Source organism: Zonotrichia leucophrys, chromosome 22, assembly GCF_028769735.1.
Source record: "Zonotrichia leucophrys gambelii isolate GWCS_2022_RI chromosome 22, RI_Zleu_2.0, whole genome shotgun sequence".
NCBI lineage: Eukaryota > Metazoa > Chordata > Aves > Passeriformes > Passerellidae > Zonotrichia > Zonotrichia leucophrys.
The window spans coordinates 2,416,077-2,431,546 of record NC_088191.1 but is presented as its reverse complement, the minus strand read 5'-3'; the positions used below and the strand labels follow the sequence as shown (position 1 = coordinate 2,431,546).

At 58.6% G+C, this 15,470-nt stretch overlaps 1 protein-coding gene across 4 annotated transcripts in view; it reads right to left on the bottom strand.

The window, feature by feature from the left end:
• Positions 1–15,470, bottom strand: part of FGFR1 (fibroblast growth factor receptor 1) — a 34,383-nt gene that overhangs the window by 18,278 nt on the left and 635 nt on the right. For 2 of the 4 annotated variants that reach the window (XM_064731092.1, XM_064731089.1), the window contains exons 2-4: positions 10,100–10,295; positions 1,817–2,080; positions 452–535 (exon numbers count right to left, since the gene is read on the bottom strand). In XM_064731092.1, the coding sequence (XP_064587162.1) occupies positions 452–535; positions 1,817–2,080; positions 10,100–10,190 (439 nt within the window). In that variant the 5' untranslated portion in view covers positions 10,191–10,295. The remainder of the gene's footprint in view (positions 1–451; positions 536–1,816; positions 2,081–10,099; positions 10,296–15,470) is intronic. The other 2 variants (XM_064731090.1, XM_064731091.1) reach the window with 1 other exon arrangement.

Genomic DNA, 15,470 nt, shown 5'->3' with positions numbered 1-15,470 from the left:
CAGAAAAATTAGCTTTACTTACCATGTGTGGGTGGATTGCTCAGTTAAAGCAGAGGGAATTCAATTACACTTGCATATTTTTTATAAATAGGACTCAATTTTTTAAATCCATGATCATAATAGTTACAATTATCAGAATTATTTCTTTATGTCAGGTTGTTTTATGTGGGAAAAATATTTTAGCTTTTCAGAGATTTTGTCTCAAGCAATGAAAGTTTGATTATTTCTTGTTTTGGAGCTCTGGGGCATCACCCAGAGACACAGCAGCCCTTTCCCTGTGGGGTGGATGCTCCCAATGTGATCCCAATGTGACCCCAACCCAGCCCTGCTCTCCCCACCGTGCCCTGGACACTGCCAGGTGCCCAGGGCTGCTTTCCCCACCCCTGGGTGCTGCCCATTTGTGCCCAGCCTCCCCCTGCCTGCCCACAGGGCAGTGCCAGCTCGCACATACGGTTGGGTTTGGTGTTATCAGCCTCCTTCTCCTCCGACGAGGAATCATCTTCATCATCATCATCCTCTGCAGAGGGGAGAGCGTCTGCAAGAGAGGGAACGGCCCTGATGAGTGCCTGGGTGTGTGAGGGAGCTTTGGGGCTGGCACAGCACAAAAGGTGGTGGGTGGTGGGGCTGTGCCCAGTGGTGCTGGTGCCCAACAGGGGCACAGGGATCCAGAGAAATCCCACAGAAATCCCACAGAAATCCCATAGAATCCCCAGCAGAGCCAGTGCCTGCAGCCATCCCGAAGAGATTTGCTGTCAGAGGTGACTTTGCAGCTCCTCACCCCACGCCTGGTGCCACCAACACCCCTGGGGTGGCAGCCAAGACCTGTGAGCACAGACACGTCCCTAACTCAATCATTCCTCCCTCTCCAGCCTCACACTCCATCAACACCAGAGCAGAGCACAGCTCCCACCCAGTAAATACCCCTTTTTGGGTGGTCCTGCAGCATCCAACCCTTCAGATAAACATGAGATGATTTCTGATTTCTGACTGCTTCTCCCTACCCTGCAGTGGCTCTGCAGTCCCCAATCCTTCAGATAAACATGAGATGATTTCTGGCTGCTCCTCCCTGCCCAGCAGTGGCTCTGGGGCAGCCCTGCAGCCCCCTCAGATAAATGTGAGATGATTTCTGGCTGCTCCTCCTTGCCCTGCAGTGGCTCTGCAGCCCCCTCAGACAAACATGAGATGATTTCTGCCTGCAGTGGCCAGGAAGCCACAGCACCACACTGGAAACTCTCCTGGGCACCCGCAAGGTGCAGGTTGGCCCTGAACTCAGTGTGTGACCAGCGTGTGTGCAGGGACCTGCAGGGGTGTCCAGAAACGTGCAGAGGTGTGCAGAAATGTGCAGGGACCTGCAGGGGTGTGCAGAGATGTGCACAAATGTGCAGAGGTGTGCAGAACTGTGCAGGAACCTGCACAGTGAGTGCAGGGACCTGCAGGAATGTGCAGAACTGTGCAGAAACGTGCAGGGACCTGCAGAGGAGTGCAGGGACCTGCAGGGGTGTGCAGAAATGTGCAGAGGTGTGCAGAAATGTGCAGGGATCTGCAGAAGTGTGCAGAAATGTGCAGAACTGTGCAAAAGTGTACAGAAATGTTCAGGAACCTGCAGAGGAATGCAGGGACCTGCAGAAGTGTGCAGAGATGTGCAGAACTGTGCAGAAATGCACAGAGACCTGCAGGGGTGCACAGAAGTGTGCAGAGGTGTCCAGAGGTGTGCACAAGTGTGCAGAGATGCGCACAAACGTGCAGAACTGTGCGGAGGCTGCCTCCTCCTCGCTCCACAGCCCGGCCCCGTGGCTGCCCCGGCCCTGCTACGAACCTGAGACGTTGACGGAGAAGAAGGTGGTGTCGCTCCCCGAGGGGCTGTTGGTCATGCAGGCATAGAGCCCCGAGTCCTCGGGCACCACGTCCCTGACCTCTACCTCGTCGCCGGTGATGCGCGTGCGGTTGTTCTCGGCCAGCTGCACGCCGTCCCTCACCCAGTTGATGCTCTGCACGTCGTCCCGCAGCCGGCAGCGCAGCTGGAGCAGCTCGCCGGGGTGGGCTGAGTACGACTCCACCTCCATTTTGGCTTTGGGCACAGCTGGAGGGGTCAGGGGAGAGGAGGGGAGAGAAAAAAAAAGGAGAAAAGGGATAGAGGCTGAAGGAAAACCATGCTGCTGCTGCTGCTGTGGCCTGGTTAATGAGGCAACATGCACTGCTGGGATGGGATATTCCCACTGCAGGGATGCAGATATTCCTGAGATATTCCTGCTGAGACATTCCCACTACTGGGATGCTCCCATTGCTGGGATGCAGATATTCCTGAGATATTCCCACTGCTGAGACATTCCCACTGCTGGGATGCTCCCATTGCTGGGATGCAAATACTCCTGAGATATTCCCACTGCTGGGATATTCCCACTGCTGGGACATTCCCACTGCTGGGACATTCTCACTGCAGGGATATTCCGACTGCTAGGATGCAGATATTCCTGAGATATTCCCACTGCTGGGATGCTCCCACTGCTGGGATATTCCAACTGCTGGGACATTCCCATTGCTGGGACATTCCCACTGCTGGGATGCAGATATTTTTGAGATATTCCCACTGCTGGGACGTTCCCACTACTGGGATGCTCCCATTGCTGGGACATTCCCACTGCTGGGATGTTCCCATTGCTGGGATGTTCCCACTCCTGGGACATTCCCACTGGGGTCCCAGCACTCAGGGATGGAGCCCATGGCAGCAGCAGAGCAGAGCAGAGGCTGCGAGCTCCCCAAGCAGCACCAAGGGCTCCCCTCTGCAGCAGGACCCAAAGCCCTCACCCTGCTCAGCCCTTATGGAGCCTGACAGGGCAGGGCATCCCCAACAGGGGAGAAACAGGCAGCAGTGTCACCTCAGTGCCGCTGTCTGGCAGGATCCAGCCTCAGAAGGATCCCAAATCCCTGCATGGCTCTGCCATCACCTCGCAGGGCTCTCACCATCCCCAGCACCACAAGCGGGCAGCCAGCAAAGCAGGCCAGGGTCCCCCAGGGTCCCCATGGCACCAGGAGCCCCAGCCTGGTTAGAGCAGGGCACTGCAGGGGTGACAGGGCAGCAGAGCAGGCAGGAGGGAGGGGACAGGGCAGCCCAGGCAGCTCTGGCCACGTGTGCCCATCCACAGCATCCAGGAGGTGAGCAGCACAAAGATCCTTTCTCTCCATCCCGTGTGACACCACGTCATCTCTCCCACTCCTGAAATGTGCAGGGCTCTGTCCTCAGGTCCTGCCCTCCATGGTGGGTGGTGCACGAGCAGCTCTCCTGGCCCCAGGCTTGGGGAAAATGCTGCCTTCCAAATCACCTCTTCAAATTCCACAGCCCATGGAAGGGTCCAGGCTGCTGCAGCTCTGCAGAGGCTCCCTGTGATGGTGATGATGAGGGTGGATGCAGAGTGATCATCATCCTAGACTGAGCTCTACAGGCACAGCTCCAGAGCCCAACTCTTCAGGAACCCCTTGATTTCTGCCTCCTCCTCCTCAATGTGTGTCTGCTTGCTCTTGGATGCCATGGGATGCTGTGGCAGCTGCAGATGTTCCTTCAGGGGTTGGAAAATCCCAATGCAGGCAGCAAAACCAGCCAGGAGATGCTCAAATTCCACAACCCATGGAATGGTCCAGGCTACTCCAGCTCTGCAGAGGCTCCCTGTGATGATGATGATGAGGGTGGATTCAGTGTGATCATCATCCTAAACTGAGCTCTACAAGGTTGCTGGGCACAGCTCTTCAGGCACCCCTTCACCTCTGCTTCCTCCTCAATGTGTGTCTGCTTGTTCTTGGATGCCATGGGATGCTGTGGCAGCTGCAGATGTTCCTTCAGGGGCTGGAAAATCCCAATGCAGGCAGCAGAACCAGCCAGGAGATGTTCAAGCTTCACCCAGGATTTCTGAGTGCCCAATGAACCAGAAGACAAAAACCTCTGCTCCCTGCTCTGCCCTCTGAGCAGCACAGAGCAGCTCAGCCTGGGCCAGAGCTGCAGAGGGGCACAGGGCTCGCTCCTCCCTGCTCCTCCCTGCTCCCAGCAGCCACTCTGAGCAGCCAAAAATGAAACCTTGGCTCTCCAGAGCTCTGCTTCACCGCACCATGACCTGCACTTCACTCTCTGGCCGCTTCTCTTTGCCTTGGACTGATGAGAAACTTCATGGGAAAAACATCCATGAGCAGCTCCAGGGTTTCTCCTCTTCCTTTTGCTCAGTACTTGAAGGAAAACAGTGGGATGGGGTGGAATTCCTTTGCTCAGTGGCTGTAATACCAATCCAGGGCTCCAGTTCATCCATGAGAGGTTACAAAACATTTTCATGTGGAAGGTGGGGAAGAGTCTTGCTTTGCAATCCTGTTTTCCCCTGATTTTCCCCACAGGACAGGCACTTCTCATAGTTGATTTTTGTTTCAAGTGCCAAAGGCTCCCAAAGCAGCAGTGACACCCCCTGAACCCCAGGGCTGGGTAACACCACATCCTCCTGCCCATCCCTCCTCACACAGAACAAGGCCAGTGGGCAGCAAACAGCCATGAACACCCCAGACCAGCCCGAGCCCAGTCCTGCAGCCACATCTGCTCTCATCTGCCCCTTCCCAGGCATCAGCAGCGTCCCTGTGGAACAGAACAGCCCTGCTGTGGTCGCTCCTCCCAGCCCTGAGCTCCACCTGCACCCCAAGCTGCACCTGGGCAATGTGCAGAGGGGTCCTGGGCATGGAAAAGGCCTTTGGAGGAGGGGAGATGTTGTGGTGTGTTTTTATTCTTTGTGATAGTTTTGTTTACCTGTGTAACCCCTTTCCTTTGCTGAGATCATCCCCAAATCCCCACCAAGTTTTGGGAGACCCCAGCCTGATGCCAGGGCTTGAGGAAGCAGCACTGCAGGTGCTGGGTGCAATGGCCACAGGTGCCTGGGTGTGCTGTGTGAGTGCCACTGCTCCTCCAGACCCTTCTGACCCTTCCCAAAGCTGCCAGACCCCTCCAGCCCCACTGGTTTGGATCAGCAGCATGGCTGGGGCACGGAGGTGGGAGGGGATGGAGGGAGAGGGGAGAGGAGGGCACGGTGGGGTGTGCCCCATGTCACCCATGGCATGAGAGAGGACACAGAGAGCATGGTGTGGTGTGCCCTTGGTCACCCACAGCACGAGAGAGAATGTAGGGACAGGGACATGGGGCAGGGACAGGGACACAGGACAGGGACATGGGGCAGGGGTTAGGGACAGGGACATGGGGCAGCCCTGGGACATGAGGCAGGGAAAGGGGACATGGGGCAGGGACAGGGACATGGGGCAGCCCTGGGACGCAGAGCAGGGACAGGGGGCAAGAACAGAAACGTGGGGCAGGGACAGGGACATGAAGCAGGGACATGGGGCAGCCCTGGGACATGGGGCAGGGACAGGGACATGGGGCAGGGCCACAGGACAGGGACATGTGGCAGGGACAGGGATATGGGACAGGTACAGGGACATGGGGCAGGGACATGGGGCAAGAACAGGGTCATGGGACAGGGACACGGGGCAGGTACAGGAACATGAAACAGGAACATGGGGCAGGGACAGGGATATGAAGCAGGGACATGGGGCAGCGACAGGAGGCATGGGGCAGGGACAGGGACATGTACAGGGACACAGGGCAGCCCTGGGACACGGGGCAGGGACATGTACAGGGGACATGAAGCATGGACTTGGGGCAAGAACAGGGTCATGGGGCAGCCCCACGTTCACAAGCTGCTCTCACCGTGCCCCCTCTCTCCGTGCTGCCCCTCAGGCTGGGCACACAGCCCAGGGCGCACCCTGCAAGCCCAGCCAGCCCCGGGCTGCGCTGGCCATGGGATGGTGACGGTGGTGGCAATAAAGGGGCCAACAAAGCGGCGCGGGGACAATGCGGGCGGGGGGCGCGGAGCCGCAGGCGCCGGTTGCCCTGGAGACCCCAGCGGGGCTTTCCGAAGGTATTTCCTGAAGAAAAAGCACACACATGCCCGGCAGCCCCACTAATCCCAACAGGAAGCGCTCACCGGGACCTGGGGATTGGCTTCTTTTTGATTTAAACAGCTCCGTGTCCCCCCAGCCCGGGGGCACGGCCCGAGGTGCAGCATCCCCAGCCCTGCCTTGTCACAGACATCTTCTATGAAAAATCCTTTCCTTAGCAATTTTCCTCCTGAGAAGCCTCAAGAACAAAATGTAAACAGTGGTTATCTGCTGCTGTGGAATGCAACAGGTAGATCTGTGATTGGTCTCATAGAATTATTTCTAATTAATGGCCAATCACAGTCAGCTGGGTCAGACTCTCTGTCCGAGACGCAAACCTTTGTTATCATTCTTTCTTTTTCTATTTTTAGCCAGCCTTCTAATGAAATCCTTTCTTCTATTCTTTTAGTATAGTTTTAATGTAATATATAGGATAAAATAATAAATCAAGCCTTCTGAAACATGGAGTCAGATCCTCGTCTCTTCCCTCATCCCCAGACCCCTGTGAACACGGTCCCAAGGCTGCAGCAGGGAGATGCCACCAGATGAGCAGCACAAGGCACACGTGGCTCTCAGGGCACCCCCAGCTCCTCCTGTCCACGTTCCCGGCTGCTCCCTCCAGGGAGAGGGGATTTATGTCCTGCTCCAGGCCCTGCCTGCACCGCAAATGAAGCAGCACTTAATTAACAGGCGCCTTGGGAGCTTGCAGAGCTGTCAGGATAAGCCCACCCCTTTCCCCCCTTTCCCTGCCCTGGAGGCAGCAGCCTGGGGCACAGACACATCTCCATCATCACCCCTGGGCATGGCACACATGGGGGGCACAAGAGAACCCCCAACCCCACAATTTTTAGCTGGATTTGCCCGTCTCTGGCTTAATGCTGGAACTGAGGGTCCATTCCTGTGCCCACATCCCTCCTGCACAGCCCCAGGCGGGGGCTCCACACTCAGGAACCCCCCTGCTCCCCACAACCCAGGCTCTGGGTCTTTCCCAAAGACTCTTATTTATTTTTTTGCTCCTCAATTAAGGGCTGGAGTGACAGCATCCGAGTGGAAAGGCGGGAGGAGGGAACAATGCAGGCTGGGAGGGGATGGGGTGTGATGCCCTGGAGGGCACAGCCCTGGCAAACAGGACTGGGCAGCTGCAGCAGTGGGGTCTGGGGGTGCTGCTGGGCCCCTGTGCAGCAGGGAACAGCCCTGGGCTGCTGCCATCAACAGCAGAAGAAGAGCAGGAGGCTGCAGGCTTGGCAGGGAATGCCTGGGCTGCTCGTGGGGCTCCAAATGGGATCCCCCGGGCTATGGGTGGGAGACACCTGGAGCTGCAAGGACAAGGAGGAGCTGGACAGCAGGGAAATGGGGAGGGGGACAGAGGGTCAGCAGTGCTCTGGGGAGCAGAGGGGACAACCCAAAGACCCTCGTGGGCTGAGCCTGACCCAACTGTTGGCTTCTACAGGGTGCAAAGCAAGACCCCCTGGAGGAGCTGGGGACAACAAAGCCCCGGGAGCCAGGGCCCCTGCTGGTCCCACAGATGGCCAGGGGGGGTTAAGCCTGTGGCCAGCTGGGCAGCAGCAGCCCTGGGAAATGGGAAATGGGGCAGCCCTCAGCCCCTGCCCCACGGGGAGGGGGCTGCAGCCCAATCCCCTGTGCTTTGGAGTGCAAACACACCCCTACAGGGGAGGGTTTGGGGTGCTCTGTGACCCAAGGCAGGACCCCCTACCCCAGCACAATCTGCTGCACTCCCTATGAGGAGATGCCTGAGCAGCAGCTGGGACAATGGCAGACAAGGAGAGAGGGGGAAAAAAACCCTTGGCAATTTTCTGCAGGTTTCTATTTAACCTGGAGACAAAGAGCGGCTTTGTGCGAGGGAGGGACGGAGGCTGCGCATGGAAATTTCTTGGCTTTTCCCCTTCACCGGGGTTTTTTCACCACTCCAAATTTAGGTAACTATAAAAACGCACTAAATGGCTGTTAATGTTTTATTTGCTGCAGACTTTTTGGTGCTGGGAGCTCCCGAAGTCCCTCTCACAGCACGGGGAAGGGGTGGGCAGAGCTGAGCCCCCCTCCACGTGAGGCACAGGGCTGGCCGGCCGCGGGGGATTACTCCTCCCTGAGAAGGGAGCTTAGCTGCCTCAGAACCAGGAGTAAACTGAAACCCCATAAACATGCAGAACAAAGTCCTGGAAAGCTGCTGCCTCCAGCACCGAGCAGGGCCATGGGGGATGCTCCTGAGCGCCATGGGGAAGGACAGACACCTTGTCCCCCAGCATCCACATCCCTGGGGGACCCCAAAACCTCTGAGGTGAGATCAGAGCCTGCCCCTGAGGGATGCTGGTGGCTCAGGCCTGGCTGCAGGTCCTGGCCCAGCGCTGGCTCTTCCCATCCCACACGTCCTGCTGGGAACATTCTGTTCCCACCAGCCGGCTCCCGAGCCAAGGGACGGATCCTGCCCCAGCCGGGCTCCTGCTGTGGCACTAATTGGGCTGCCCTGGTGAGAACCGTGTCGGGAAATGTTTCCAGAGGTTATTGTTAGCCCTGGCATGAGGCTGGCAAGGAACCAGCTCCCTCCTCTCCAGCCTCTCCTCCTCCTCCTCCACTGCCGCCGCCAAACCCTCCAGGGCTCCTCGTGCACCCCAAAATTCACCTGTGCTCCATCAGCCTGAACACCCCAACACTTTTCTCAGTGGGGCTGCAGGTGGTGCTCTGCTGGCAGCACAGAGCCATCCTCACCCCAAACACTGCCAGGAAACCTCTTCCAGGAAGAGCAATCTCCCGAGAAAAACATGTTTACCACTGTCAACCGCATTGTTTACAGATGCGGGGAGCAGGCACGCCAGTGGAAAAATCTCAGCAATGGTGCCTGGCAGGGAAGCTCTGCCCGGGCTCCTCTCTGGAGCTGCAGCTCCCCAGGGACCATGTGTAACTCTGGGGTGTCACCTCGCAGGGAGTGACCTGGCACCAGGTCCAGTCAGAGGCACCAACCCTGGTATCACCCAGCATCTCCCGTGGGGCTGGGGCAGCTGCAGAGGGGGCACTTGTTGGCTGCCAGCTCCCACCCTGAGCCCTGAGGGGACCCCAGGGCACCTCACAGCGCTGTCCCCATGCTGGCCACACCAGCAATCTGCCTCCCAGGGTTCTGCTGGGAGGAAGGGGGAAGGGGGAGCGAGTCTTAAAAAGCAGAGCAGTGCCCACAGAGCAGACATTCTTGGGTAATTAGAACCAAAAGGAGCGAGTCGAGGTCCCGCTGCCGGCTCTGGTTATTCTCTGCCTCGCCGAGGCTCCGAGGCGCCGGAGCCGGGGCTCTCTGCCAGGGCTGCCTCTGCCCAGGGCCAGGGGACCCACTTGGGCCATTCCTGAGCCTTGGGGCGCCCCACACTCTGCTGGAGCAGAGATCTGGACTGCAAAAATCAGCCAGCCCCAGCTTTGAGCCCCCACCTTGGGCATTTCTAGCTACGAGCAACACCGGAGGGTTTCTGTGGGGTGCATTCATCCCTAGCACTGCCAGCTGGCAAAAGCTCAACTCAAGGTTCTGCCCAGGCCCAGGAGACCCCCTTGGCCCATCCCTGAGCTTTGGGGTGCCCCACACTCTGCTGCAGCAGAGATCTGGACTGCACAAATCAGCCAGCCCCAGCTTTGAGCCCCACTTTGGGCATTTCCAGCTGGGAGCAACATTGGAGCATCCCGAGTGTTTCTGTGGAGTGCATCCATCCCTAGCATTGCCAGCTGGAAAAAGCTGAACCAGTACCTTGCACCCAAACCTTCACCCCCACTGTTGAGCCCAGGGTCACCCCAGTGGGGCCAAGAGGGTGGGAGCAGCCGCACACACATCCCAGGTCACAGACTGTCACAGGGAGTGACCCCAGCAGGGGACACAGCCCCCAGGGCTCTGTGTCCTCCTCCAAACCAACAGGTCAGGGTTTGCCACAATTTTCTCCAGGTTTAAAATGTCCCCAGGCACTGCTGTGCCCACACAAACCACTTTGGGGACAACACATGCCATGTCCCCACAGGCACCAGCTCCCAGGTGACACCACAGTGGCACTGGGGACGTGCTGGTGGCCCAACAGCTGGACAGCTGCAGAGAAGAACAGCTTGTGTGACCCACAAGGAACACCAAGGAGGGAATGGGGGCACCAGGCTGTGCTCTTACCTTGCTCGGGCAGGGTGGGGGCCGGCCGGGCAGCGGAGAGCGCGGCTGCGACCAGCACAGCCCAAAGGATCAGGCACCGCCAGGTCCACATCCCACTGCTGCAGCTACTGCTCGGCGACTGGGCTCTGCAACTGCCCCTCCATGGGGGCCCTGCGGGGAGCAGGGGGGTCTCCGCAGGGCTGGCAGCCCCTACAAGCTGGGAAGGAGGAAAGCAGAGTCAGGCAGGGCCAGCTCCCCCACATCCCACCATCCATCCAGCACTTGTGATGTTCCTCCTGCATCCAGCGCAGACAGCAGGATGTCTCTGGATCAAGGGACATTCTGCATCAAGGGACATCCTCAGACTGCAGTGGCAGGTCCCCACAGACCCCTCAGCAGCCTGACACGAGCTGGCACTGACTGGCAGGGTTATGTTTCCCTGTGTAAAAGCGCTGATGTGTCAAGAGTGAAACCGCTGGCAAAGCAGAACCGAGCGCAGCAAGATTTCCCAGAATGGTGAGAGAAACATTAACGACACTGAAAGAAAGGGAGATTCCTGCTCTCCTCCTCCTGCACTTTGTCAGGTGTTGCTGAGCCATGGCTTCACTGAGGGAAATCCCTTACCCAGAGCAAAATCTCATGCTGTCTGTGCTGTGCCACCCCTAGCAAAGCAGCTCTCACTGCAAACTCCAGTCCCTGCCATTCCCTATAGGATCCATAGGGCACACAGCAGCCACCCCTTGGAGAGGCCTTCCTGGAGCCACAGGGTCAGCCAGCTGCAGCCCATCTCCTTCCACCAACAGCTGTTTTTGAAGTGGCTGTGTGGGGAGAAATCCCCCGGCATCCAGAGCCAACTCTGCAACTCGCTCTCGTCCCTGCCAGCTCTCACGCTCAGGTCCCCATCCCTTTCCAGGCCAGCTCCAGAGCTGGGTTCTGGCACAGCTGGGAGGCTCAGGGTGCTGTGGGGGCGTGCCCTCCATGGCCCTCATTCCTCCTTGCCTCTGACCATCCCTCCCTCTCCCCATGCCAGCAGCATGGAGCTCTTCCAAGACACGTTCCAGGGGACGCCGCAGCCCGAAGCCGGCCGCCCCCGGCCAACTGCTCCGAGCCTGGCGGATGGGATGGGAAGGAGCCCCTGTGCTCCACCCCCGCGCCACATCTGCACCTCGGCAGCAGCCTGGGATGAGGTCCCGAGGCTGGCCATGGCTGATGGTCCCGCTGGGCTCTGTGAGGAGATCCTGCCCAGCCATTGCTCAATGTGCACGGCCCCGGCCAGGGCGCTGCCGCCAGCGGTGGTGTTCTGTCTCTCTGGGACAATTACAAGGACAGGACAGGATACCATGCCACAAACCCTTCCCCATGGCACCTCCTGGGGTACAGCTGTGCCTCCAGGCCCCTCAGCCCCTGCTGAAGATCCCAAGCTCACCCGTGCTGCCATGTGCTCCGCCGTCCCCGACCTGCTGCGGGAACAGGCGTCAGGCTGAAGTACACACTGTTAAAAACAGTGAGTAATAATCATAGTGAGTAATAAACTGCTACTCATCCTCCCCACGCACTCACTCCATGGAGCTCTACCTCTCCTGCTCCAGTGTGAGACCCTGAGCCTGGCTTTTCCTCAAGGATGGGCTGAGCAGCCATGATTCCCAAAGATCCTCCAAAAAGCCTCTGCATCCAAAGGAAACCCAGCTGGGGTGTAGTTGTGGGGTTCCAGCTGCCTCCTTCATGCCCAACAGCTCTGGCTGGCACAGGAGTATTTGGGACCCAAATTATTGACACAAGGAGTCGGGCAGGGAAAAGGGCACCCAGCAAACACCGGCGTTATCTCCAACACCAGCGCTCCCAGGCACTGGGTAGTGCTTGGAAATAGTTATTGAATGTTCAGGATTTATCAGGCTTTGGAAAGGGGAGGCGGAATTCTTTGAGGGAGGAGGTGGGGGGGAGAAAAAAAAAAAGCCTTTGGTATTTCTGGAAATTATTTTCTGTCTCTCGGTGGCTTTGTTTATGGGCAGCACATGCTCCCCGGAACATGCCCTAATGCGGAGCGTCTGCGTGGGCCTCCCGAGCCGGCCCCGCGCCGAGGGGAGGGATGGAGGGATGGAGGAGAGCCCAGTGCCTCCAGTTCCTGACAAATGAGTCAGTGCTGGCTCGCGCACAGCAGAGCCCTTCTCCAGATACACCTCGGAGCGGGCGCCTTCCAGCTGATTCAGGGGCTTGACAGCGGGATATTTCCATGGCGTAGGGATGGCTCGGCAGCACGGAGCTGTCCCGTGGCTCAGAGGGTCACTGCAGGGAGGGAGGAACAGAGGGAAGGGTGCCAGCACCCAGCAAGAGCACACAGAGATGGTCGGCTTCCCAGGGCAGCGAGGGAGGGAGCAGCAGCCATGGCTTTGCTGGAGGGCAGCAGGACTGGGATTGCTCCTTCTGGACAGGTTCAGCAGCACCCGAGGGAATCTGAGTGCTCAGAGATGCTGGAGAGGCAGCACAGACCTTTTCCCCCTTCCCAAGGGAAAAGGGGAGGCTGGGGAACCCCAAGACACCTGCCCTTCATGACTCCTTGGTGTCCCAAGGAAGTGGGGAGAGCACTCCTACCTGTGCAAACACCAGCATGGCTCTTTTCCGTGTTTATCCAGCTTTTATATAAATCCCAACAGGAAACCATTTGCTCTGGAGGATGGCAGCTCGGGCAGGGTGGGTCTCTGGGCACCATCCCCTCTCCCTGCACACTGCAATTTACTGCTCTGGGGTGGATTCAAACAACTAAAAACAGAAGCAGCTAGAGAGGAGCCAGGGCTAAGTGCCCCTCGGAGACCTGCCTCCAAAACTGCAATTACCACCAGCCATTACACCCACGGAGCTATTTCAGAGTGGTGATGGACAGCCCTGTGCCCATCCCTGCACCCTCCAGGGGCACACGCTCCCTGTGTGCCAGGATAGATGTTCTCACACTGCCTTTGCACACCAGTGTGTCCATGGTCTTGTGCAACCTGTGCCCCCCTGTCCTCAGGGGGCTGCACTTTCACTCCTTGAATCTCCCACAGCCCTGAGTCACAGGGCTGAGCTGTCCCAGGAACGTGGCAGGGACTGGACTTTCCCACTTGCACAGCAGATGCACCCCGTGGCTCTGAGCTGAGTGGTTCTGAGTGGGGAAGCCCCTTGCTGTCCTGTCCATCTCTGGAATGCATCTGAGGTGCCAAACACTGGAGCAGGGTGGACAGCCAGGCTTGGAGCCCTGCAATGCTGTGATATCTGCAGGGGAGCCCTGATCTGATCCCTGAGACTTTGCCATGGGCTCGCTGGGGCTGGGGGCTCTGCTTCCTCTCCTCTGCCTCCCAGCTGGGGCAGAAACAGCCTGAGGCATTCACCACGAATGGGTACCACCAGTGGGTAGCACAGCAGGCAGGGAAAGCACAGGGACAGGCCAAATGCAACAGGGAGAAGAGTCTGAGCTCAGCTCGTGGGTCTGCACAGCATCAGGAGCCCGAGGTGGCACACTGTGCCCAAGCAGGCACGGTCCCTGTCCCTCAGGAGGGGAGGTGGTCACTGCCAGCAGACCACCCTGCCTGGCACAGACGCCCCTCAGCTCCAAAGCACATGAAAAGAGGCTCCTTTTCCTCTGAGGCACAACAAAAGCAGCCCAAATCCAGCTGCCCTTGGGGAAGGAGGACACGCCAAAGGCACAATCTGTGGGCGGCAGGAGCGAAGCCTTTCCCTTGCCCAGTGCTCCGTGCCCCCAACCTGTGGCTCAGGTCAAGAACCAAGTATTTGCTGAAATAAAAAGCAAACACAACTGCACATGGAACTGTAGGGGAAAACTGTAATGCTTAAAGCAGACACATGCTTGGAAAAATAAATATCCAACTGTGCAGCATAAAGAGCATGTTAACCCTTCCCAGCTGGCCGCCAGGACTTCAGGGCTACCAGGGGCACCTCCAGCACTGAGCTGTGGGCTGGAATGCAGTGGTGGGAGAGCCTGAGACGTGGGGCAGGAAGGACAGGGAAAGGCCCAGCCTCACCCACAGATCTCCACAAAACCATCGCAGTTCTAGAAGCATCCTCACACTCAGGGGTCCCTCCCCACCCGAAGAGTTGAGTTTCAGATCTACAGAACAACCACTGGTACCCAAAAATCTGTACTGGGATGGTCGCCCTGGCTGCTTTGGGAGGGGACTGGAGAAGGAGAGTGACACTGGGACACGATCACAGCCTGCCATCCCAGGCAGGGACAGACACCCATTACGCAGCCTGGGAGGAGCTGGATGGGCTTTTCACTAAATTGCACTCCTGCAAGAAAAGCCATGGGGAGGGGAAGGACACACATTTGCCATCATGTCCAGAAGCAGAAGGTCCCCAAAGGGGCAGAAAGTTGGATTTTCAGGATGCAAGGAAAGCCATCGGGAGGGGAAGGACACGCATTTGCCGTCATGCCCAAAGGGGCAGAAAGTTGGATTTTCAGGATGGGATGAGCATCTGCAAGTAGCCCCTTCCAGCAGCCAGGACTTGGGGGTGCTCCACCTGGGGCTGGAGATAAAAGGGCTGCTGGCTCAGGTTATGTTTTTAGGTGGGTAAATAAAGAGGGAGCTGCAGCTCAGCTCTGGCAGTGGTGAGGCCAGGGAAGGCACCTCGTGTGTGCAACAGCCCAGACTCGGCTCCCGCCGGCCGCCTTCACTCGTGCCTGCACCCTGCCGGGGCAGGGGCGATTTATTTTAATCCTCTCGCAGCAACACAAGGAAAAGGCAGCAGTGCATGCCAGCCAGCACAGGGATTAAGGGAGGAAGTGCTCCTGAGTGGGGAAGATGGCTGCTAGCCAGAGCAGGGGGCTGCAGGGCCCACGCTCCTGCGGTGGCCCCGGACAGGGCGGGGGGGCTCTGCCTGTGCTGGCATCCAGCATCCATCCTGGCACGGGGGGGCTCTGCCTGTGCTGGCATCCAGCATCCATCCTGGCACCCAAACCACCGCCTCCACCTGCCCTGGGCTCACTGAACCGCTTGGGTTTGAACACTGCCGGGCAGGGAGCAGCCCCGGCCCGCCCGATCCGGGACACGGGGCAGCAAGCCGGGAACAGAGGGGACAGCGAGGCAGCCCGGCATCACCTGAACGCGGACACGCTCCGCTCCGTCCGCACACGAGGCCGTGTCTGCCGGCCCCAGAAGCCGCAAAAACCACAACCAAACCGCTCTGCAGCCGATTCCCCCCAGTGCCCAGGGCCACCGCAGGTGTCGCCTCCCCGCACTCCCGTGGGCGGACGAGCGGTTCCCGGAGCCGCCGCATCCCCGCGCTGTGCCGGGCTCCGGGAGCCCCACCGGCGTGCACACACAAAGGGAAGCACCAGCCCCGGGACGGCGTTATTCCAGCGCCTCCATTCCCGCTGCCCGCCCCGGCATCCCAAAACTAA